The 25,361-nt window shown below is 43.4% G+C and overlaps 1 protein-coding gene across 17 annotated transcripts in view; it reads right to left on the bottom strand.

Annotated features, from left to right (window-relative positions):
• rims1a (regulating synaptic membrane exocytosis 1a) overlaps positions 1 to 25,361 on the bottom strand; it is a 1,194,810-nt gene that overhangs the window by 56,812 nt on the left and 1,112,637 nt on the right. For 11 of the 17 annotated variants that reach the window (XM_085996611.1, XM_085996612.1, XM_085996615.1 and 8 more), the window contains one exon: positions 17,047 to 17,145. The exons of the other annotated variants lie outside the window; for them this stretch is intronic. In XM_085996611.1, coding sequence (XP_085852737.1) covers positions 17,047 to 17,145 — 99 coding nt within the window. The remainder of the gene's footprint in view (positions 1 to 17,046; positions 17,146 to 25,361) is intronic. 17 annotated transcript variants of the gene reach the window in all.

Here is a 25,361-nt window from a genome sequence, read left to right as displayed (position 1 = left end):
AGCTTTGTACAGCTTAAGTACCACATTGGGCAGTTAGACGTTGGGCAGTTATTATTTTCATTTTAATCAGTCTAATGTCACCTGTACTAGCAGAACTATCCAGCCAGGAAACAGCAGTCTATAAACCACTGTAGACTGTTGGAATGCGTACTAACACTGATACTGCAAGTAGCATTCACTAGACTAATATCAGTTCACTTGACTGTGTCCTTGCTCACCCCTGTGTACAAACAGATGATTATGATGACAACATAGCCCCTTTTATTTATCTATAGCCTTCTAATTATGCAGCCCCACTGTTTTTCCAAACATATTGGCCTGGATTTTGCGGTCAGCGGCGTATGAACGGCGCTAGCTTACATTTGCCCACAGACTTTCTATGGGCTTTTGCACTGGAAGTTGCGGTAATTTGAAATTCATTTCGGCACAGCACCCTCTACAGGGGATCTGGGACCTGTGTGAACAGGGCAAGCAACTGTGTATCTGCTTAAACAATCAGATTGAAGAATTGTTACTGAGCAGCGCAGAGTTTGAACCAGGAAGTGTAAGTTAGAATAGTTAATTCAATGCCAAATTATGTACAGAAAGCAAGATGGGATTAAGAAAGAGATAGAAACAGAAAGAAAAAGTGAAAAAATTATTTAATTAAAAAAAAATCTCCAACAATAATTAAAAACTGAAGGAATGAGGCTCCACATTTGCAAAAGTTAATTTTCAGTGCCAGTGAGGTTGTTTGGCAGTAGTTAAGGCTTATCACACCATTTAAAAATACTCCCAATGAAAGGAGCATTAATATGAAAAATATAATTGGAAACCTCTGTTCCCTTGTCCATGGTTATTTGATGAGACTCAAATTATTCTCCAATTGAAGGCAAAATTTTACCCATTTATGAGAGATGTTTCTTTCAAAAAGTTAGATTGCTGTGGTGCGAAAGGGCAGTTTTTGGAGCTTCCCAATGATTCAGCTAGTTAGGGCAGTGAGTAGGTGAGCTGCATTGATTAGGGAGATTCCAGGTTCAATCTCTCATCTGCTGTGTTAGCTGATCTCATCTGCGATAGCAGTAGGAGCATTAAAATTAACTTCAGCTAGGGAGGGAAGAAAACAAAGCAGGCAGATTCCTGCCAGCCTGTGGTTCATTCTGGAAGTAGATGACAAGCGATAACAAGAACAAAATTGGATGTGATACCGATGCCATCAAATTGCTTGACGACACTCACAGCCCAGGTATGAAGATTGGCCACTCGAATATGATGCCCAGCAGTGATGGAATGCCTCTCAGCAAGAAATCAATGTCTTCTGGAGAGGGGGGAGGAAACTGACAGAAAAAGGGAGGAAAATAAAGGTAGAATCAAGTATCCCCTAACATTACTCTCATTACATATATGAAAAGCAGTGAGAAACAATTACTGTTCAAATTTACATGAAACCCTCAACAGTAGTCAAAGATGTTACCACTCCTACAGATGCACATCAGAAAGCAGTATATTAGACTTAGACCTTGTATAACCATGGATGGCCATTAGCCCAAATTGTCTGTGCTGGCTGTTTGCTAGAGTAATCCAAAACCAATCTCACAGCCTTGATTTCTCCCTGCAGCCCTGTATCTTTCCCTGCTTTAAATACTTCTCCACTTTTCTCTTAAAATATGCAATGGTCTCTGCCTCAACCACTCCCTGTGGCAGATCTTTCTATCCTCAAACAACCCTCTATACAAACACATTTCTCCTAGCATCTCTCCTCACTCTCTTAGAAACAATAGTAAATTGATGACCCCCTCCTCCCTCGCCACTGACTCGCCAGCCAGAGGACATGGATTTTATCAACTCACCCTATGAAAACTCTTCATAATTGAAAAACCTCTACTGGCATCATCCCATCAAGCTTTGAGTTCCTTCACTGACATAACAGCTGAGAGGAGGGAAACATTTATCATAATGAAAGGTTTGTAATAATGAGATTCAATTGTATCTAAATTACATCTATCCCATGCCAATAGTTATACCTCAACCAATACCACTAAAACGAATTAGTTGGTTAGATATCTCATTGTTGTTTGTGGGACCTTACCCTGAGCAAATGTGGTTGTTGCCTCTCCGTATATTATAGCAGTAACGACACTTAAAAAGTACTTCATTGGCTGCAAAGTGCTTTGGAACGTCTTGAGGCCGAAATAATTGCAAGTTCTTCTTGCTCCAGTGGAAATACTCCCAGTAACTCATAACTATAGTTTCTCTCCCCTGGCATCACCCTGGTAAATCTGTTCTATTGGCCTTTTTATAACTTTATTTACCTGGACTTGTGCTTTCAGGGAATTATGGCCTAGAAATTCAATGGCACAGCTCCTGCTTGTTCAGGTACTAAATGAGCACCTAAACTTACAATATGGTGGGCGTGAAGTATGCACTCATTACAAGCCGGAGGTGCGCTGCCTGCCATATGCCATTTACCTTAGCCACTTTGCATATGCAAATTATGTGCCCCAGCACTCGTCAACGGCATGAGGAGCGGGGAGTAAGTTTAAGCAGCCTCTTTGTTACATGCTAGTCAATTGAAGTCGATGGGAATCAGGGGGAAAACTCTCCACTGGCTGGAGTCATACTGAGCATAAAGGAAGTTGGTTGTGGTTGTTGGAGGCCAATCATCACAGCTCCAGGACATCGCTGCAGGAGTTCCTCAGGGCAGTGTCCCAGGCCCAACCATCTTCAGCTGCTTCATCAATGAACTTCCCTCCATCATAAGGTCAGAAGTGCAAAGTTTGCTGATGATTGCACAGTGTTCAATTCCATTCGCAACTTCTCAGATAATGAAGCAGTCTGCGCCTGCATCCAGCAAGACCTGGGCAACATTCAGGCTTGGGCTGATAAGTGGCAAATAACATTAACGCCACACAAGTGGTAGGCAATGACTATCTCCAATAAGTGAGAGTCTAACCTCCGCCACATGACGTTCAATGGCATTACCATCGCCGAATCCTGCACCATCAACATTGGTGGGGGGTCACCATTGACCAGAAACTTAACTGGACCAGCCACATAAACACTGTGGCAACAAGAGCAGGTCAGAGGCTGGGTATTCGGCAGCGAGTGACTCACCTCCTAACTCCCCAAAGCCTTTCCACCATCTATAAGGTACAAGTAAGGAGTGTGATAGAATACTCTCCACTTGCCTGGATGAGTGCAGCTCCAACAACACTCAAGAAGCTCGACACCATCTAGGACAAAGCAGCCCGCTTGATTGGCACCCCATCCACCACCTTAAACATTCACTCCTTCCACCACCGGCGTACCGTGGTTGCAGTATGTACCATCTACAAGATGCACTGCAGCAACTCGCCAAGGCTTCTGCGACAGCACCTCCCAAACCCGCAACCTCTACTGCCTAGGACACATGGGAACACCATCACCTCCAAGTTCCCCTCCAAGTCACACACTACCCTGACTTGGAAATATATCGATGTTCCAACATCGTCGCTGGGTCAAAATCCTGGAACTCCCCACCTAACAACACTGTGGGAGTACCTTTACCACAAGGACTGCAGCGGTTCAAGAAAGCGGCTCACCACCACCTTCTCAAGGGCAATTAGGAATGGACAATAAATGCTGGCCTTGCCAGCGACGCCCACATCCCGTGAATGTACGAACAAAAATAAAATGCTCTCACACATTAACGTTGCAGTTCACAGTTGTAAATAATACACTACTGAATGGGGATGTATCTTGCTAATATATCACCTGTTTGAGGTCCCCTGTGCAAAACTGGGCTTCCATGAAAGGGCAGGAAAATCAGCTCTATATGCGGCCTTACCAGTGCTCTTTCCGGCTCCAGATTAAAACCACGGGGTGGTACCAGCCACTGTTCCCCCCACCTCCCGATCACCGTGCATCCTGATGTCCCGATTGATTCCCCCACCCAGTCGCCCAATCAACCCTTTTCTGGTTCGCCCCTCTCTCCCAATCGCTTCCCCCGCCTACTTTAAGATATAGCTGTGAAATCCAAAGGTCTTCAGTGGCAAACTGCAGGTGTCTGGGAGTGATTGGGGGGTCAGGACTAGGACCTGGGCCTGGAGGTCGGGCATCTCGGGACTGGGAATTGCAGCAATCAGGATGGAGATGGCAAGTACTTCACCTTTTTTTTTTACTTATGCGATGTTTAGATATGGTTTTCCCTGAGGCAGCCAGTGTGGCAGGGCAAACCAATCTTGCAGCGGGGACATGAAACAGGCGTTAGGGCCCTGATTTAAATATGCAATGTACTAATGTCTGCTTCAGGTGTGGGCAAAGGATGCCTCGTTTGTCTTTACCCAATATGGCGGGTGGCGCTCTTCTGGTTGGAAGTGTTTGCAAGATTTCCTGCCCGCCATTTTGGTACCTTACGAGACCGTGCAGCGCTAGAAAAACGGGCGCAATGCAGCCCAATTTAACCCACTTTGTATCTTCTCCATGAATCAACTTTCTATCCTTGCTGCTACATTCCCTCCAATACCATATCTTGAATTTTTATAACGGTGTTGTGAGACATCTTATCAAATGTCTTCTGATTTTTTTCTCATCCTCTCACCAGAAGACATTGACCATTTTCTTGGAGATCACAAAGTTTCTTATGCGGGCAAAGTACTTTCTCCCCTCCTCACTCTGCTGCTGCTATCCCCTTAGTATTCCTTTCTGGATCACACTCTTCCAGCAACAGAGAAAGTAGGGTGGGCAGCCTGTAGACCGAATACTCTTGAATTTCTTTCTCAGACTCTTGTTTCTGTCCACTTGGTGCCTCCTTGAATTACTGCAAGCTGAATGGTAACTTAAAGCAGCAAAGGCACAAGAGCATAAGAAATAGGAGCAGGAGTAGGCCATTCAGCCCCTCGAGCCTGCTCTGCCATTCAATAAGATCATGGTTGATCTTCTACCTCAACTCCACTTTCCTGCACTATCCCCATATCCCTTGATTCCCTTAATATCCAAAAATCTATCGTTCTCTGTCTTGAATATACTTAACGACTGAGCCTCCACAACCTCTGGGGTAGAGAATTCTGTGTGAAGAAATTTCTCCTCATCTCAGTACTAAATGACCGACCCCTTATTCTGAGTCTGTGACCCCTGATTCTAGACTCTCCAGCCAGGGGAAACATCGTCCCTGCATCTACCCTGTCAAGCCCGGTAGGAATGTTGTATGTTTCAATGAGATCACCTCTCATTCTTCTAAACTCTAGAGAATATAGGCCTAGTCTACTCAATCTCTCCTCATAGGAAAATCCCGCATCCCAGGAATCAGTCTGGTGAACCTTCATTGCACTCACTCTATGGCAAGTATATCCTTCCTTAGGTAAGGAGACCAAAACTGTACACAATACTCCAGATGTGGTCTCACCAGGGCCCTATATAATTGTAGTAAGACGTCTTTACTCTTATACTCAAAACCTCTTGTAATAAAGGCCAACATACCATTTGCTTTCCTAATTGCTTGCTGTACCTGCATGTTAACTTTTAGAGATTCATGTACAAGGACACCCAGGTACCTCTGAACACCAACATTTTCCAATCTCTCACCATTTAAAAACTCTGCTTTTCTATTTTTCCTACCAAAGTGGATAACTTCACATTTCTCCACATTATATTCCATTTGCCATGTTCTTGCCCACTCACTTAGTCTGTCTATATCCCTTTGAAGCCTCTTTGCATCCTCCTCACAGCTTACATCCCCACCTAGCTTTGTATCATCAGCAAACTTGGATATATTACATTTGATCCCCTCATCAAAATCATTGATATAGATTGTGAATAGCTGAGGACCAAGCACTAATCTTTGCGGTACCCACTAGTTACAGCCTGCCAACCCAAAAATGATCCATTTATTCCTACTCTCTGTTTTCTATCTGTTAACCAATCATCAATTCATGCTGGTACATTACCCCCAATCCCATAAGCCCCAATTTTGTTTAATAACCTCTTGTGTGGCACCTTATAGAATGCCTTCTGAAAATCCAAATACACCACATCCACTGGTCCCCCCTTATCTATTCTGCTAATTACAACCTCAAGAAACTCTTAACAGATTTGTCAAACACGATTTACCTTTCATAAATCCATGTTGACTCTGCCCAATCCTATTATTATTTTCTAAGTGCCCTGTTACCACGTTCTTAATAATAGATTCTAGCATTTTCCCTACTACTGATGTCAGGCCAACTGGTAGTTCCCCATTTTCTCTCTCCCTCCTTTCTTAAATAGTGGGGTTACATTTGCACCAAACCCGAGTCTTTCCATTCTATGGCAACACACACTTTTACTAACTCCCCATTAGCGCCAAACCTGTTGATATAGCTTGCGTGCAGCACTGTGCTGAACAGAAGCTGGACACAGCTTTCTCGAGCAAAACAGAGTATGAGAAACATGTTAGGCTAGGTAACATGCAAATCAGTTGCTGCATCTACTTTAAGGGGCATTAGGTCCTCAGTTTCTTAATTTCTTATTAGTGAGGCAGTGACAAACTGTGGACAGGCTTATCCTGCACATTCCATTTTTTTCTGTTTGGATATTTTCACCACATTTTCCTGAGACTAACTGTAAAAATGAAGAACATAACTCCTATTGGCCCCAATTATATTCAAGTTATTGATCTAAGTGCTCCACAGATAACAGCTGTCAACTACGTGCACCTTTAATTCAAGACTCTTCTTAGTATTTTTTTCAAAATGGTTGCTAATGGCCACTGCCAGCTAAAATGTCCAAGTAATAAAATGATCAAAATGGCTTCATTAAATAGAACAATTGTTGCAGGTCACTCTTACCCTTCAAAATAACCTGCCTGCCACTACCTATCACTGCAGATGTTTGAAAAGATCTAGGGGGTAATTTTGACTTTGAGCAATAGTATTAAAGGGCTAATATCGAATTAGCCGCCCGTTATACATCTCCCCCGATATTAATTTTCACTGACTTCAATGGGCATATGTATAATGGGTAGCTGATTCGATATTGGCCCTTTTAAACTATCAGCTAAAGTCAAAATTACCCCCCTATAGTGTGAATAAAATGGCTGGCAGGCTTACAGTGGCCACCCATTCAGTATTGGGCCAGATAGTCCAGTTTATCGTCATCGTGTTTGGAAATCTGCAAAATAAAATTTTGAACAAGAGTCCATTTTTCCCCACTCACTTCTGAGTCTCAAAGAAACATAGAATGACACAGCACAGAAGGAGGCCATTCGGCCCATGGTGCCTGTGCTGGCTCTTTGGTAGAGCTATCCAATTAGTCCCACTCCCCTGCTCTTTCCCCATAGCCCTTCGAGTATTTACCCAATTCCCTTTTGAAAGTTATTATTGAATCTGCTTCCTGCACCCTTTCAGGCAGCGCATTCCAAATCACAACAGCTCGTTGTGTAAGTTCTTTTTTCCTCATGTCGCCTCTGGTTCTTTTGGCAATCACGTTAAATCTGTGTTCTCTGGTTAACGACCCTTCTGCCACTGGCACAATAAATCATGATTTATCAGTGATGATACCTGACAGCACTACTAGAATCATGAATTTGATCATTCACGCTCATTCCCTTACATGCCAGCAGTTAGTAGTGAAGGGCGGGGGAAGTGTTGCACACAAGTGTCTGACTCTAAAGGTCTTAATGCTGTGATTACAGGAGAAGGTACCCGAGTTAAAGGCAGCGGTCTGCCACGGGTAGAGGTTTAGTCGCAATTCAAAAAGTCTCATACTTTGAGGAGGGGACCATAAGCCAATACAACAACAACATCTACTTGCAGTTATATAGCGCCATTAACATAGTAAAAGGTCCCAAAGCCCTAATCAGACAAAATTTGACACCGAGCCACATAAGGAGATATTAGGACAGATGACCAATCGCTTGGTCAAAGAGGTAGGTTTTAAGGACTGTCTTAAAGGAGGAGAGGTGGACAGGTTTAGTGAGGGGATTCCAGAGCTTAGGGCCTAGGCAGCTGAAAGCACGGCTGCCAATAGCGAAGTGATTAAAATAGGGGATGTGCTAGAGGCCAGAATTGGAGGAGCGCAGGGATCTCGGAGGGTTGTAGGGCTGGAAGAGGTTACAGAGATAGGGAGGGGTGAGGCCATGGCGGGATTTGAAAACAAGGATGAGTATTCTAAAACTGAGGCGTTGCCAGACCGGGAACCAATGTAGGTCAGCAAGTACAGGGGTGATGGGTGAATGGGACTTGGTGCCAGTTGGGACATGGGCAGCAGAGTTCTGGATGAGCTGAAATCTACAGTGGGTGGGTGGTGTGAGGACAGACAGAAGAGTATTGATACAGTCAATCAGGAAGTGACAAAGGCATGGATAAGAGTTTCTGCAGCAGATGAGTTGCGGTTGAGCGGAGGCGGGTGAAAGATGGCACTCGCTTAGTACTGTACTGAAGTGTCAACCTAGGTTATGTGCTATAACAGGATTAAACTCATAAGCTTAGAAATTCTGGAGTATTGGTGACACTCCCGAAGACTCTTTATGAGCAACTATCTTATATTTTTGACATATATTAGTGACCTGGACTTGGTATTCAGGGCATAATTTCTAAGTTGCCACAAATCTTTGAAGGTGGCAGGACAAGTTGATTAGGCCGTTAAAAAAGCATACGGGATCCTTGGCTTTATAAACAGAGACAGTGTACAAAAGCAACAAAATTATACTGAATCTTTATAAATCACTGGTTAGACCTCAGCTGGAGTATTGTGTTCAATTCTGGGCACCACACTTTAGAACGAATGTCAAGGAGCAGAGGAGATTTAGCAGATTGATACCAGGGATACTGGACTTCAGTTATGTGGAGAGACTGGAGAAGCTGGGTTATTCTCCTTAGAACAGAGATGGTTAAGAGGAGATGTAATAGAGGTTTTCAAAATCATGAAGGGTTTTGATAGAGTAAATAAGGACAAACTTGTTTCCAGTGGCAGAAGGGTCAATAATCAAAGGACACATATTTAAGGTAATTGGCAAAAGAATCAAAGGCGAGATGAAGAGAAATGACTTTACACAGCAATTCAGCCCATCGAGTCTGCACCGGGTCTTTCGAAGAGCCAATTAGTCGCACTACCCTGTTCTTTCCCCATATCCCTGCAATTTTTTCTCTTTCAAGTAATAATCCAATTCCCTTTTGAAGGCTACTATTGAATCTGTATCCACTACCCTATCAGGCAGTGCATTCCAAATCCTAACCACTCGTTGCATAAGAAAGTTTTTCCTCATGTCGCCTCTGGTTCTTTTGCCAATCATCTTAAATCAGTGCCCTTTGGTTATCGACTCTTCAGCCATTGGAAATTGTTTCTTCTTATTTACACTATCTAAGCCTGTCATGATTTTGAACACCTCTATCAAATCTCCTCTTAGCTTTCTCTGCTCTAAGCAGAACAACCCCAGCTTCTCCAGTCTATCCACGTAACTGTAATTCCCTCATAATAACAACAGAAAATGCTGGAAAAACTCATCAGGCCAGGCAACATCCGTGGAGAGAGAAATACAGTCAATGTTTTGGGTCAAACCCTTTGTCAAGACTGGAAAAGCACAGGAAATGAAATAGATTGAAAGGCCAGGCTGGGAGAGAACAAAAGAGAAGTGAAGAGACATTAAGAGGTATTCAAAACGAGACGAGATGGTGATAGGACTAGTGGAGACAAAAGACGGCTCTAGATTAGGTGTGAAATGTTCTGGCAGAATCAGAGACAGCTGCCATGTGGGAGAGAAAAAAAGGGAGGGGGGGGGGGAAGGGCCAAAACAAAGGTGTGGATAAAAAAATAAGTAAAAATGTAATGGGAGCGGAGGTTATGATCTGAAATTGTTGAAATCGATATTGAAGGCTGTAAAGTGCCTAATCGGAAGATGAGTTGCTGTTCCTCGAGCTTACGCTGAGCTTCCACGGAACAATGCAAGAGCCCGAGTACAGTGAGGTCTGAGTGGGAATGGGGCGGTGAATTAAAATGACAGGCGACCGGAAGCTCGGGTTCATCCTTACGGACTGAACTGTAATTCCCTCATCCCTGAAACCATTCTAGTAAATCTCTTCCATATCCTCTCAAAAGCCTTCACATCCTTCCTAAAGTGTGGTGCACAGAATTGGACACAATACTCCAGCTGGGGCTGTATTAGTGTTTTATAAAGGTTTAGCATAACTTCCTGGCTTTTGTACTTTAGGGTCGGGATCTTACCTGAGGAGGCGCGTTGGGGGTGGGACTGCTGGTTTCCGGATTCTCATCCCGCTCCCAGCGCCGTCTGATGAACAAACGCTTTTTTCCCTTGATTGGCCTTGTTAAGCCCACCCTGCGGGCTTGCCGGCCAATTAAGGGAAAGCTGGTGTCAGATGACGTCAGTGCATGACGCTTCATCTGCCGGTTTTGTTAAAGTGACAGGCACCATAATTTTTTGACAGATGAATTGTCAGTGTTTGACAGCATTGAGGTGCTGTCCAAATCACTGTCCAAAGGTGAGCCCTTGCACCCAGGCTCACCAATGACTCGCTCCTTAGGAGAAAACAGATGGCAGCTGCATGTGAGATTGCAGAAGCCATCTGCCAATTCTCCCGATCAGATGAGGCTTCACAGAAACATCGGCCTAGAAATTGGGTTTTGGCGCAGCGACGGCTTTAGCGCCGGAAGTTAGTGCCGGAGCTAAGTCGCGCTGGGCGGGCCAAAAATTCAATAGTTCTGCGCCCAAACGGCTGCCGGCGCTGCTGAGAGCTGTTTGCGCCTGAAAACTGGCGCTACGCGCTGAATATCGGCGCTATTCCGGCGCTGCAGCGCCCGCTGCGGTGCGGCAGGTTCGGGAAGTGCAGGCCTCCTCCTTCCCTTAAGGAGGAGCTGCCTGCACCCGGCCGCGGCCCGCGAAAATCATTGTAAAAATGAGCCCGGCACCTCGGACAAGTGCCGGGCTTGCTTCTGTTCCGGGGGGGGGGGGGAAGTCCGGGGAGGGAGCTGCGGCCAGGGGGAAAGCGGCCGGCCGCCGCGGGGCCTTTAATGCGCCGGCGCAAAGTCATGTAAGACTCTGTTGCCAGAGTCTTAGTTGCGGCTGCCACGGGCGAGGCGGCCGCAACTGAATTTCGGCGCTGGGGCCCGTCGGCATGGCAACCAGGACGCTGCGCACACCGATGACGTCATCGGTGCCGGCGCAGCGCTACCGGTCTACCGCGGCGGAAGGGCCCCAGGCAATTTCGGCGCCGGCGCCAATTGCAGCGCTAGGCCCTCTAGCGCCGCAAAATCGGCGCTAAGGGCACTGAATTTCTAGGCCATCAAATCTTGTCACCTGCAGATACATATAAACAGAATAAAAATATTTCTCACTACATTCTCTCACCTGCCATACTTACCTGTGCACATCACACTACCTCTGCAGCTGTCATTTGCACACTTACACATGCAGCAGACCCACAGCTTGCCCAGCTGACCCTGGCGGGGTTTCCCGCCATCGGGAAGCCCGTATCAGCAGGCTGAAAATGGGGAAAAGCCTCTTAACTGCCTGTTCACTACCTGTTACAGGCAGTTAATTGGCTCTAATCCCCATCCGCTGCTAGGAGACGGGTCCCTGCACGAGTCGGGGACCCGCCTCCCAGGAAGATGGTTCGGAGGCGGGTTGGGAGCAGGGTTGGGACCTGCTCCCAATTTTTTCCCATTTTCCCAGCAGTCCCGCCTCCAAACCTGCCTCCTCAGGGCTGGTAAAATCCAGCCCTATGCCTCTATTTATAAAGCCCAGAATTCCACATGCTTTATTAACTGCTTTGTTAACTTGTCCTGCCACCTTCAAAGATTTGTGCACAAGCACCCCCAGGTCTCTCTGTTCTTGCAACCCCTTTAAAATTGAACCATTTAGCATGTATTGTCTCTCTTCATTCTTCCTACCAAAATGTATCACCTCACATTTTTCTGCATTGAATTTCATCTGCCAGCCCATTCCACCAGTCTGTCTATGTTTTCTTGACGTCTATTACTATCCTCTTCACTGTTTACTACAATTCCAAGTTTCGGGTCATCTGCAAATTTCGAAATTGTGCCCTGTACCCCCAAGTACAAGTCATTAATGTATATCAAAAACAGCAGTGGCCCTAGTACTGAACATTGGGGAACTCCACTGTACACTTCCCTCCAGTCTAAAAAACAGCCATTCACCACAACTCTCTGTTTTCTATCTGTTAGCCAGTTTTGTCTCGATTTAGTGATGAGTGATGAGCCAGAATTAGTCAACAATCTAATGGTAAGGGAACACCTAGGGGTGACCATAACATTGAATTCAATATTAGGTTTGAGGGGGAGAAAGGTGAATCATGAACTCAGGTTTTAAGTTTAGGGAAGTCTGACTTTGGAGGGATGAGGCAGAAATTGACCACAATAGACTGGGCAGAACTATTAATGGATAGAACTACAGGTGAACAGTGGGAGATGGTTAAAGATGTATTTGGTACAAGACCTTTGCATACCCTTAAAGGGCAAGAGCTGTACTTGTATAATTAAACAACCTTGGTCAACAGACGAGGTGAGAGATAGTAACAAAAAGGAAGGGCTTCTACAAATGCAAAGAATAGTGGAGATTCTGTGGACTGGGAGAGATATAAAGAGCAGCAAAGGGTTACAAAGGAAGTAGTAAGAGCTACAAAAAGGGAATACAAGAAAAAGCTTGCAAGGGATATTAAGGAGAACACTAAAGGTTTTTACAAATATATTGAAAGAGGGTGACTAAGAGTAATGTGGGCCATTTAAAGACAGGTGCCGCTGATATTGTAATTGGAAATCAGGAGTTGGCAGACTTAGTAAATAGCTACTTTGTATCGGTCCTCACAGTCGAGGATGAGGGTAAAGTAACAATGATACAAGGCAAACTAAAACAAAATCAAGGGCAGGAATTTTCTAGATTTAATATAAATTAAAAAATGGAGAAAATAATGAGATTAAAGATAGACCAGTCTCCAGGACTTGATGGTTTCTACCTCAGGGTATTAAAAGAAATAGATGAGGAAATTGTAGCTGCTTTAGTCATGATCTTCCAAAACTCTCTTGATTCAAGAACTGTCACCTTGGATTGGAAAATTGCCAATGTTACTGTATTATTTAAGAAGGGTGGGAGAGAGATGCCAGAAAATTATAGACCTATTAGTCTAACATCTGTTGTGGGAAAGTTACTAGAATCTCTCATCAGGCGGAGTGGCTTAGCACTTGGACAAAAATTAATTGATCAGAGAGAGCCAGCATGGATTTGTAATGGGTAAGTCATGTCTAACTAACCTAACTGAATTTTTTGTGGCGGTCACTAATATGGTAGATAAGGGAGTGTCTATGGATATTGGTAAGAAGGTAGGAGACAGAGAGTAAGGATAATGGGTAAGTACACCAATTGGCAAGATGTGACTAGTGGTGTCCCTCAGAAACCAGTCGTGGGGCCTCAGCTTTTCACTATATTTATCAATGACTTGGATGAAGGAATAGAGAACCTTATATGCAAGTTTGCTGACAACACCAAGTTAGGTGGCGCAGTAAACAATGTAGATGAGAGCACAAAACTGCAAAATGACATTGATAGATTAAGTGAGTGGGCAAAACTTTGGCAGATGGAGTTCAACATGGGGTAATGTGAGGTCATCCAGTTTGGACCTAAGAAAGATAAATCAGAGTATTTTCTGACTAGTGAGAAGCTAGGAACTGTGGAGGAGCAGAGAGATTTAGTACAGAAATCACTAAAATTAGTGGGCAAGTACAAAAAATAATTTAAAAGGCTAATGGAATGTTAGCTTTCATTTCAAGAGAGCTGGAATACAAAAGGCTTATGTTACAGTTATGTAAAGCTCTGTTTAGACCCCATCTGGAGTACTGCATTCAGTTCTGTGCACTGCAACTCAGGAAAGATATACAGGAAGCTCTCGATTTACCGACACCCAAACAACCGAAAATCTCGGTTAACCGGCAAAATTCAGGAGTAGGTTCAGTTAAGTTTTTCTTCATATTAGTGGCCGTTTCTTGATTCTTGGCTGTGTAATCAGGGGTTCCTGCACTTGTTGCTAAGCAACAGGGACGCTTGGTCTGTGGCCGGGCTTCTTGCACCTGTTGCTAAGCAACAGGGAAGCCTGGATTTGTTGCTGTGTACGGAGCTCTCATACCTTTTAACTATAACTCTCTGTAATCCGGACTTTTTGATAAACCGGCACCACGCCGGTTTCGGTGCCGGATAAAAAGGAGTTTCCTGTATTGGCCTTGGAGGAGGTGCAGCGCAGATTCACCAGAATGACACCGGGGCTCAGAGGATTCGATTATGAGGTCAGGTTGCATAGACAAAGCTTCTCAAGTATAGAAGATAAGGGGGTTATGTAAATAAGATGTTTAAGATGAATAAAGGATACGACAGGGTAGAGAGAAATTACTTCCTCTGGTGGGGGAGTCCGGAACAAGGGGAAATGACCTTAAAATTAGAGCTAGGCCATTCAGGGGTGATGTCAGGAAGCACTTCTTCACACCAAAGGTAGTGGAAGTATGGAAGTCTCTTCCTGAAAAATCTGTTGAAATTAGATCAACTGAAAATGTCAAAACTGAGATCGATAGATTTTTGTTTGGTAAGTGTATTAAAGGATTAGGAACCAAGGTGAGTAAATGGAGTTAAGATGCAGATCAGCCATGACCTAATTGAATGGAGGAACAGGCTCGAGGGGCTGAATGTATAACAGGTGTCCGATCCCTCCACCCGTTCTGCACAGCGCCAAAGTGACATTTTACCACCCCTGACTAACTATGGAGAAGATACTTGTGTGTATGCAGCTCCCCAAACTCCCACCCACCCCACCACAAACATGTAGATTAAGCACGCGTAGGATATATGTCATTCAGGCAGACGATATATGGCTTCAGCTGGAACTGGAAAGTGCCAAGTTGTTTCAACCCCTTTCTGGAAGCCCACACAAGAGCCCGTCACCAACATACCTCTGCACCAAGAGGGCAAATGTCTGTCAGACAGAAAATGAAAGCAGTCTGCCACTCTATCCCAGCTTTATAAGAACAGTGACCCAATGCAACAATGCCCTCACAAAAGTTAAGATGTGCCTATACGAGGAGCAGCAATGCAAGTGCCACATGCACAATCCTGCAGTGCACTGCTGGCTCTGCAACGGAAAAGAAGCCATTTGCTGCTACTCGGCATGGAGGCGCCGCCTGATGTTATGGGATAACGAGTCACTGCTGGCAGCCAAAGCCTGGAAATGACTGTAAGTGACGTTACAATAGGAACATCTAATGTGCTCATATCAAATCCTTCTCTCGGCTCTTGGGTTAGTGTTTCCATTAAATTAGCTGGAAGAGGAATATGATGCAAGCATATTCAGTATTCATACAATAACATGCTCAAGACACTTCCACGCTTCTGCAAGAGAAATAATGAGAGGCAGAGGAAAGTAAAAGCAACAAAAATAACAGGATAACGAGAGAAAGGGAAAGTATGAGAGAGACAGGAAAAAGGGGGCAATGTGGGAGACATAATGCAAATAAGAGAGAAAGGGAAAATTAAAGTAAAAGGCAATGACAGTGGAGAGAGAGCAGAAGAAAGGAATGAGAGAGAGAAATATGAGGGACAGAGGAAGGGGGAACGAGACAGGAAGAGAGAGGGGGGAAGAAGAGCATGAGAGTACAACACAAATTTCAAGAAAATACTTTTGTACAAAGCATGCAAAATTCACATTGCTTGGGCTAGGTTTTAAAATTCATTGCAATTAGTGAGAATATTGGTGAATTTAGTGTACCATTTTTAAACTGACTCTGTTCATTTAATTAATTGGATGGAAAATCAGCCGCTGCGAGCCTGAGAATTCCTGACTACTGCTCCCTGTGAGCACCACTTTGGATCAAGAGATCCCAATTGCCCGATAATCTTAATCTTCCAGATACACAAGGGTTAAATAAAAGGATGAAAATAAGAACTGCCATGTGTACAACAGTGATTTGTGCCTAATTATATGTTAATTATTTGGCCCCATCATTGCTGCTGAACTGACGGATGGGAATTTAGTAGTATTTGTAGTATATAACAATTATACAACAATAAATATAATTAATCAATCTGCTCTGGTGACTGCCTCAAACCCAAGAAGAATCTGGGAGCCAATAAAAGGACAAGGATCCGGAAGTCATTCTCTGGGGTGCAGGATTGTATATTGTTGGGAATTTTGCAATGTTTTTAGTCTTTAACCCCATCTTGCTATAAACATTAAGCAAAGGATACATGTGTGGTAAAATGGATTTCTGCCTGTGTCAAAATGTTTAACTTATATTTTTGTATTGCTAGAATCAGCCAGTAAAGGGTTAAAACAGCGCCGCACTAGCTACTTCTCAAAGAGAAACACATCAGTTCAGTTCCAGACAAATCAGCTGTGGTGTTTCTTAAAGGCAACTTGATAAATTGAAGTTCCAGCTATCAACTGACCAGAATTCTCACATTCAATGAAAAACATTTTAGACCATGATCAGAAATGGCTTTCATTCAATATTAACAGAAGATGTATCATCTGCTGCATTTGTTTCAGGATATGTGTGTTTTTTTTGCAAAGCCCCTGGTCCTAGCTCAAAAGGTAGGCTCCAGACTGGGGCAGTAACTTTGACTGACAGCTGTTTCTGAGGCTTTTGAAAAGAAGGCAGGGACCCTTGATTGACTTGTGCCTTCTGTGATTGACAGCTCAGTTGGACAGAGACTCAATCTTACTGAATTATACAGACAGCCCACAGTCAATCAATGAGAGAAAGCAGTCTGCATGTGTGCAGCTCACAGCAAGAGCTGCAGAGCTACTCACAGGAAAAGTTGTATTCCAAATCACAGGGGATGCAAGGCATCTGTGTAATAACCCAAAAACAGGACAACATTAGAAGCCTGTATATTTTCTAGCATGTGGGGTGGGGTGCAGGGAAGGGGGAACTGGGATCTGTCGTGCTGTAAAACAGCAGTGTTCATCCTAATATAATACATTCCTATAAACTGAAATTTCAGTTAGCAGACTTGTGTCATCCTCTTGCCATAACTGCTCACACTATAGTGACGCTGCGGGAAGGACAGACCCATTTTCTTCCTGTTTCTTATTTTCTCACCTTCTCTCCTTAAGGTGCTGACTCCAGTTTCGGTACAGGTCCAAGGGTACTGGGCACCCTCCAGTACCTCGCTCAAATGGCCATTCTTCACGTGTGAGCCTAGGCAGTGAGCACAGACAGTCATTGTTGGCAGGCTATTCAAATGTGGAAGGCATCATGGCCAATCACTTAAGTCCACACATATGTACGTTCCAGCAACAGTCGCTGGATTGTGATGAATAGCAGGACACCTATCTGATCTTTCCCATCCTTAAGCCCAGGGGCATTTAGCATAGACTGGGAACAGAATCTGGAATCTTCCAGGTCTATAGTCTCAGTACCAGACCTGGAGATGATGGATACTGGCACCCTCTAATACAGATTTTCCTGCAGATTATTTATTTGTAATCCTGCAGCATAGAATCATAGAAATATACAGCACAGAAGGAGGCCATTTGGCCCATTGTGCCTGTGCCGGCTCTTTGGTAGAGCTATCCAATTAGTACCAATCCTCTGCTCTTGCCCCATCGCCCTGCAAATATTTTCCCTTCAAGTATTTATCCAATTCCCTTTTGAAAGTTACTACTGAATCTGCTTCCACCACCCTTTCAGGCAGTGCATTCCAGATCACAACAATTCGCTACGTAAAAAAAACTGTTTCCTCATATGGCCTCTGGTTCTTTTGCCTATTACCTTAAATCTGTGACAGACTCATCATAGAATAGTGCAGCACAGAAGGAGGCCATTCAGCCCATTGAGTCTGCGCAGGCTCTTTTGAAGAGCAATCAAGTTAGTCCCACTCTCTCCGCTCATATTCCTCATATCTCTGCAATTTTTTTCTCCTTCAAGTTATTTATCCATTTCCCTTTTGAAGGCTGTTATTGAATCTGTATCCTCCACCCTATCTGGCGGTGCATTCCAAATGCTAACCCCTGCTAGAAAGCTCATGCATAGATGTTGAGTGATGACGGATCAAGCTTAGCTATGATTTCCTATATAGCTGAATAGCCCATTACCATCATTACTGAGATGTGGTTGCAGGGTGACTAAGGTTGGGAACTAAATATTCCAGGGTACTTGACTTTTAGAAAAGATAGGCAAAATGGAAAAGGAGATGAGGTAGCCCTGATAAAGGATGAGATAAAGGGAGTAGTGAGAAAAGATCCTAGTCCAGAAATCAGGATGTAGAATGAGTGCAGCTAAAAAATAACAGAGCAGAAAACACTGGTGGTTGTAGTTTATACATCCCCCAACAGTAATCATAGTGTTGGACAGAGTATAAATCAGGAAATTAGAGGAGCATGTAACAAGGGTAATGCAATAATTGTGGGGAACTTTAATCTTCATATAGACTGGGCAAATCAAACTGGCAAAAGTAGCTTGGAGGATGAGTTCATGGAATGCATTTGAGACAGTTTTCTAGACCATTCTGTCAAGGAACCAACTGGGGAACAGGCTATTTGAGATCTAGTATTGTGTAATGAAACAGGGTTAATTAGTAATCTTATAAAAAAGGATTCTCTGGGGAAGAGTGAACATAATATGATAGAATTTCATATTAAGTTTGAGAGTGATGTGGTTAAGTCCGGAACTAGCGTCTTAAATTTAAACAAAGCCAATTATTGAGGTATGAGGGATGAGTTGTCTGAGATAGATTGAGAAATTAGATTAAAAGATATGATGTTAGATAAGCAATGACAAACATTTAAAGAAACAATTCATAATTCTCAATGAGTCTATATTGGAATATATATTCCCTTGAGGAATAGAAATTCCACTGGAAAAATGGTATAACCATGGCTAACTAGAGAAGTTAAAGATAGTATTAGATTAAAAGAAAAGGCTTACAATGTTGCCAAAAAGAGTAGTAAGCCTGAGGATTGGGAGGGTTTGAAAATCAGCAAAGGATGACCAAGTAATTGATAAAGAGGAAGAAAATAGAATGAGAGTAAACTAGCAAGAAATATAAAAACAGATTGTAAGAGCTTTTACAAGTATGTAAAAAGAGATTAGCAAAAGTAAACGTAGGTCCCTTAGAGGAAGAGACAGGAGAAATTATAATGGGGAATAAGGAAATGGCAGATACTTTAAACAAATATTTGTGTCTGTCTTCACAGTGGAAGACACAAAGAACATACTGGATATTGTGGGGAACCAAGGGTCTAATGAGAGTGAGGAACTTAAAGTAATTAATATTAGTAAAAAAAAAGTACTGGAGAAATTAATGGAGCTAAAAGCTGACAAATCTCCTGGACCTGATAGCCTACATCCTAGGGTTCTAAAAGAAGCGGCTGCAGGGATAGTGGCTGCATTGGTTGTAATCTTCCAGAATTCCCTAGATTCTAGAATGGTCCCCATGGATTGAAAGGTAGCAAATGTAACCCCGCTGTTCAAGAAAGGAGGGAGAGAGAAAACACAGAGCTATAGACCAGTTAGCCTGACATCAGTCGTCGGGAAAATGCTAGAATCTATTATTAAGGATGTGGTAACAGGGCACTTGGAAAATCAGAATATGATTAGGCCGAGTCAATATGGTTTTATGAGAGGGAAATCGTGTTTGACAAATCTATCAGAGTTTTTTGAGGGAGTAACTAGCAGGGTAGATAAGGGGGAACCAGTGGATATAGTATATATGGATTATCAAAAGGCATTCGATAAGGTGCCACACAAGAGTTTGTTACACAAGATTAGGGCTCATGGGATTGGGGGTAATATTAGCATGGATTGAGGATTGGTTACGGACAGAAAACAGACAGTAGGAATAAACGGGTCATTTTCGGGATAGCAGGCTATAACTAGTGGGGTACCGCAAGGATCAGTGCTCGGGCTTCAGCTATTTACTATCTATATCAATGACTTAGATGAGGGGACCGAGATGTAATATATCCAAGTTTGCTGAAGCTAGGTGGGAAAGTAAACTGTGAGGAGGACGTGAAGAGGCTGCAAAGGAGGTTAAGTGATTGGGCAAGAAGGTGGCAGATGGAGTATAATGTAGGGAAGTGTGAAATTATTCACTTTGGTATGGAAAAGCAGAGTATTTTTTTAAAAGGTGAAAGACCAGTAAATGCTGGGATTCAGAGGCATTTGGGCGTTCTTGTACACGAATCACTGACAGTTAACATGCAGCTACAGCAAGTAATTAGGAAGGCAAATGGTATATTAGCCTTTATTGCAAGGGGGTTGCAGTATAAGAGTAAGGAAGTCTTGCTGCAATATATAGGGCCCTGGTGAGACCACACCTGAAGTATTGTGTACAGTTTTGGTCTCCTTATCTAAGTAAGGATATACTTGCCTTAGAGGGGGTGCAATGAAGGTTCACTAAATTGATTCCTGGGATGAGAGGGATTAAGTAGATTGGGCCTATATTCTCTGGAGTTTATAAGAATGAGAGGTGATCTCATTGAAACATACAAGATTCTGAGGGGGATTGACAGGGTAGATGCTGAGAGGTTGTTTCCCCTGGCTGGAGAGTCTAGAACTAGGGGTCATAGTCTCAGGATAAGGGGACGGCCATTTAGGACTGAGATGAGGAGAAATTTCTTCACTCAGAGGGCTGTGAATCTTTGGAATTCTCTACCCCAGCGGGCTGTGGGTGCTCAGTTGTTGAGTATAGTTAAGACTGAGATCGATAGTTTTTTGGACACTAAAGGAATCAAGGGATATGGGGATAGGGCGGGTAAGTGGAGTTGATGTAGAAGTTCAGCCATGATCTTACTGAATGGTGGAGCAGGCTCGAGGGGCCGTGTGGCCTACTCCTGCTCCTATTTCTTATGTTTTTAAAACATGGGCTCAGGCATAAAGTGGCCACTTGGATGAGGACAGGGTGAGGCTCGGCTAGAATGACCCCAGCACTCAAATAGCCTGCTAGCTGTCTAGGCTCGCATATGAAGAACTGCTACTTGGGTGGCAACCATGGAACTCTCCCACAGCATGAGCCAGTACTACAGGAGAAAAGGAACAAAACTTATTTTTTAGAAAATGCATATTTAACTCTCTCTACAAATATAAATTATACATTTATATAAATTGCTGATCACAAATGATCTTTCATTTTTTCTTGGAGCAAGCGCAGTGAGACCTGTACATGTCAGGACTGATTAATATAACACAAAGCCTACAATTTATATCCATGATATCTGAGTGATTGAAGGCTGATATCAGACTTCTGTTCCATTATCAATTTCACAAGACAACATGCATATCTATGACTGGTATTTGATCACTGTCTGGAAAGATTGGTGTGTTATAGCTGCATATTTGTTTGCAATGTGATTTTTCCCTCTTCAATTCTCTTGCCTCCTTTGCTGAAAGGTGGTTGATGGGTCCAGTTCCATAGTTTCCAGCAGTCCTCTGGGGTGCTCATCTAAGTGGCCATTGATCACTTGTGAGACAGTCTGCAAGCTATTCAACTATGCAATGCATTACAGTCAAGCATAATCCTGTTCACATATGATATCCACACACATCCACTTTTCAACAGACATCAGTAAGTAGCAGCCAGTACTGCCCTATTTTCCCCTATCTATTTCAGAGAAATCGTACTTCTATGTTGGTGCCCTGCCTAAGATCAGCTAACAGCGCAGACAGGTTATTGAACATTGGACCTTGCTAATACGTATGGCTCAGTTCTGCTCTAAGTAGAGAACTGAACCATAAGGGGAGCTATAATTTTGCATTTTAAATATGATTTTTGCAATATGTTACTCACTCACTGTCTGCAGTTATAACCAGAATGTCATTTCCACATCATCAGAGAATCTCTGATCAAATGTCAACTGGAAACAGTAGACATCCTTAAGCCAATGTCTTGAACTATTTGTTTGAGTTTGACTGTATAACATAAGCAGTTTAAAGCCATTGGGCTCGAATTTCATCGGGCCGTTGAGACGGGATTGGAGGCGTGTGGGGGGTTAAAATCGCGAAATCGGGGGGCACAAACCTATCCCGCCCCCAACCCGCCTCCATGCCCGTTTCACAGGAGGTGGGTGGGTAACCAGCAAATGACCCCGTCTCCACAAGCACTTCAGTGGTATTTGCCTTGATCCAGCTTTGTAAAGCAGAGCAGCTCACACCTGCTCCACCTGAGGTCCCTTGAGGCCCAATTAAGTTGAAGAAAATGTTATTTTCCTGAAGCGTTTGGCTCCAAAGGGAGAGGCAATGTGATTGATCCCACTAAGATTGATTACCTTCAGCTAAGTAAGACTTGGTGCCTTTCAAATGTCTCCAAAGGGACTCATGCAAACTTTCAGTTAGCATGTTTCACTGAGGCCCTTTAAAGCCACACAGAGTGGAATTCCCACAGTAGCCAAGAAAGTCTGCCTACAAGGCCCAATGAGGTAGGGAGGCAGTCAGAAGATCTACCTATGTCCCCCCCCCCCCCGCCCCCCACCCCCGCTACCAGAAAATGCACTAAAAATACAGGGGGGAGCCCAACAGAACTGAGTTCTATCCCAAATTCCGACCCCAGGCAAGCTATCCTCTCATGATGCAGGCTGGAATTTTGCGGCCATTATGCCCAAAAAGCCCATCACTTTTTGATTTATATCAACCCCACCCACACATCTTCTAAACATATCCCTCAAGTCTTTTTTTCTACAAAATACCTCTAGTTGGCATTTGAATCCATTTTTCCCATTAAAGGGAACCACTGTACAGTATTAAGAATGCCCAAATTTACAGCCAACAGACAAAAGGAGAGTAGCTGCTTTTTAAAGACAGTTATAGCTGGTCTCAATGGAAGAAACATGTAAAAACCATTATGAAAAGTCAGTTTCTTTGTTGTGCACTCAATCCTTTTTTCCAGCTTTGTGGTCCTAGGGACTTTGGAATGTTAATCTTGTAAAAATGCTTGTTAAAGTGCCGGAGGACTGGAGGGTTGCTAATGTTATACCACTATTCAAGATAGGGAAGAGTGGTAAACCAGAACACTACAGGCCAGTCAGCCTAACATCAGTGGTGGGGAAGTAACTGGAAACCATTATCAGGGACAAAATACATAATTCATTTGGAAAGGATTGGGTTAATCATGGAGAGCCAGCATGGATTTGTTATTTGTTAAAGGCAAATCGTGTCTGACTAACTTGATTGAATTCTTTGATGAGGTAACAGGATGTGATCAAGGTAGTGCAGTAGATGTTGTATATGTGGACTTTCAGAAGGCATTTGACAAAGTGCCACACAGGAGGCTTATTAAGAAGATGGAAGCCCATGGAATGAAGGGGAAAGTGGCGGTGACAGGAAGCAGAGGGTGGTGGTGGATGGATGTTTTTCAGACTGGGAGGTGGTTTGCAGTGGTGATCCCCACGGGTTGGTTTTGTGTCTATTACTCGTTTCAATTTTTATGAACGACCTAGACTCGGGTGTAGGGAGCAGTATTATAAAGTTTACAGATGATATGAAACTTGGCAAAGTAGTAGATAATGATGAGGATAGTTGTAGACTTCAGGATGACATCGACAGGATGGTGAAATGGGCAGAAGCATGGCAGATGGAGTTCAATATGGAGAAGTGTCATATGGAAGACTAATATGGAAAGACTGTATACAATAAATGGCACGATTTTGAAAAGTGTAGATGAGCAGAGGGACCTTGGCATCCATGTACACAAATCTTTAAAGGTAGCAGGGCAAGTTGATAAGGTGGTTAAAAAAGCATATGGGTTACTCGGGTTTATAAATAGAGGCATAGAAAATAAAAGCAAAGAAATCATTCTAGAACTTTATAAATCACTGGTTAGACCTCAGCTGGAGTGCTGTGGACAATTCTGGGCACCACCCTTCAGGAAAGATGTAAAGACCTTAGAAAGGGTACAGAGGAGGTTTACCAGGATGTTACCAGGGATGAGGGACTTCAGTTATGAGAGGCTGGAAAAGTTAGGACTGGTCCCCTTGAACAGAGGAGGTTAAGAGGTGACCTAATAGAGGTTTTCAAAATGATGAGAGGTTTTGAGAGAGTAGAGAGAGAAAAACTATTCCCTCTGGCAAGTGGGTCAATAACCAGAGGTCATAGATTTAAAATCATTGGCAACAGATCTAGAGGGGAGATAAGGAGAAATCTTCTCACTTAGAGAGTTGTCGTGATCTGAACACTCTACCTGAGAAGGTGGTGGAAGCTGATTCCATAAATAATTTTAAAAGGGATTTGGACAGGTACTTGAGGATGAGGAACGTACAGGGTTACAGACAAAAAGCGAGGATGTGGGACTAAACACGACTGCTCTTTCAATGGCCTCCTTCTGTGCTGTACATTCCTATGATTCTATAATAGCCAGAAAACAGCTGAAATTTGTAAATATTTCTGATCAATGGCAATTTAAGGAGCATCAACAACATGTGTCTGGTGAATGCAGTTGTAAACAACACTCAAGAAGCTCAACACCATCCAGAACAGAGCAGTTTGCTTGATCAGCACCCTTGCCACTGGATTCAATATCCACCCCTCCACCACCGGTGCACTGTGGCTGCAGTATGTACTATCTACAGTATGCACTGCAACAACGAACTAAGCTTACTTCGATAGTATCTTCCAGCCCCCAACCTCTACCAATGAAAAGGACAAGAGCAGAAAGGTCATGGGAACACCATCACCTAATGCACACTGTCCTGACTTGGTCATATATCGTCGTTCCTTCATTGTTGCTGTGCCAAAATCCTAGAATTTGCTACCTACCACCAAAGACTCCATTGATTCAAGAAGGTAGCCCACTACCACCTTTTCGGGGCAATAAATGCAGCCTTGCTAGTGTCACCCACATCCAGAGAACAAATAAAAAAGACTTGTAAGATGTCTGGATGTCAACCAAAACAGGACTGCATTTCACCCAGTCCATCCTAGCATAATTGTTTCATTATAAATATTGATAGAGAATTCCAGCTGGTTATATCCTCCATAAATTTGTATATAAGCAAAAGTGGTGTTTAATTGCCCTAACTAGCCATATGATGAAACTCATCTGAAAGAAGACAAACTTCGAAGTGAGGATGGACATCAGAGAAATTGCATTGAGCAGACCGCTGCCTCTAGCTTTTTTCATTTGGAAGATGACACATCTTACACACCCACACAAATCAAGCCATCACAGGGATTTTCGGCTGCACACAAATACATCTCTCTGGGCATAAACACTGCAGCATTGTGCCTAAAAATAAACCACTCAGTGGAGTTTACATGTCATTGACCATTCAGCTGGTATAAAAATGCTGTCTCAAAAGAGAACATGGATGCATTATTCACGCTATTGGCTCTGTCTGTTTATAAGGATTTACACTTTTAACCATTCAACTACTGAAATTATTGACAGTGTCATCAGAGTACAACACAGAGCCAACAAATTGGAG

Source organism: Somniosus microcephalus, chromosome 9, assembly GCF_052327205.1.
Source record: "Somniosus microcephalus isolate GS21.2 chromosome 9, FLI_Smic_1.0, whole genome shotgun sequence".
Classification (NCBI taxonomy): Eukaryota; Metazoa; Chordata; class Chondrichthyes; order Squaliformes; family Somniosidae; genus Somniosus; species Somniosus microcephalus.
The sequence above is the reverse complement of the archived record's forward strand: the minus strand, read 5'-3'. Positions and strand labels throughout refer to the sequence as shown.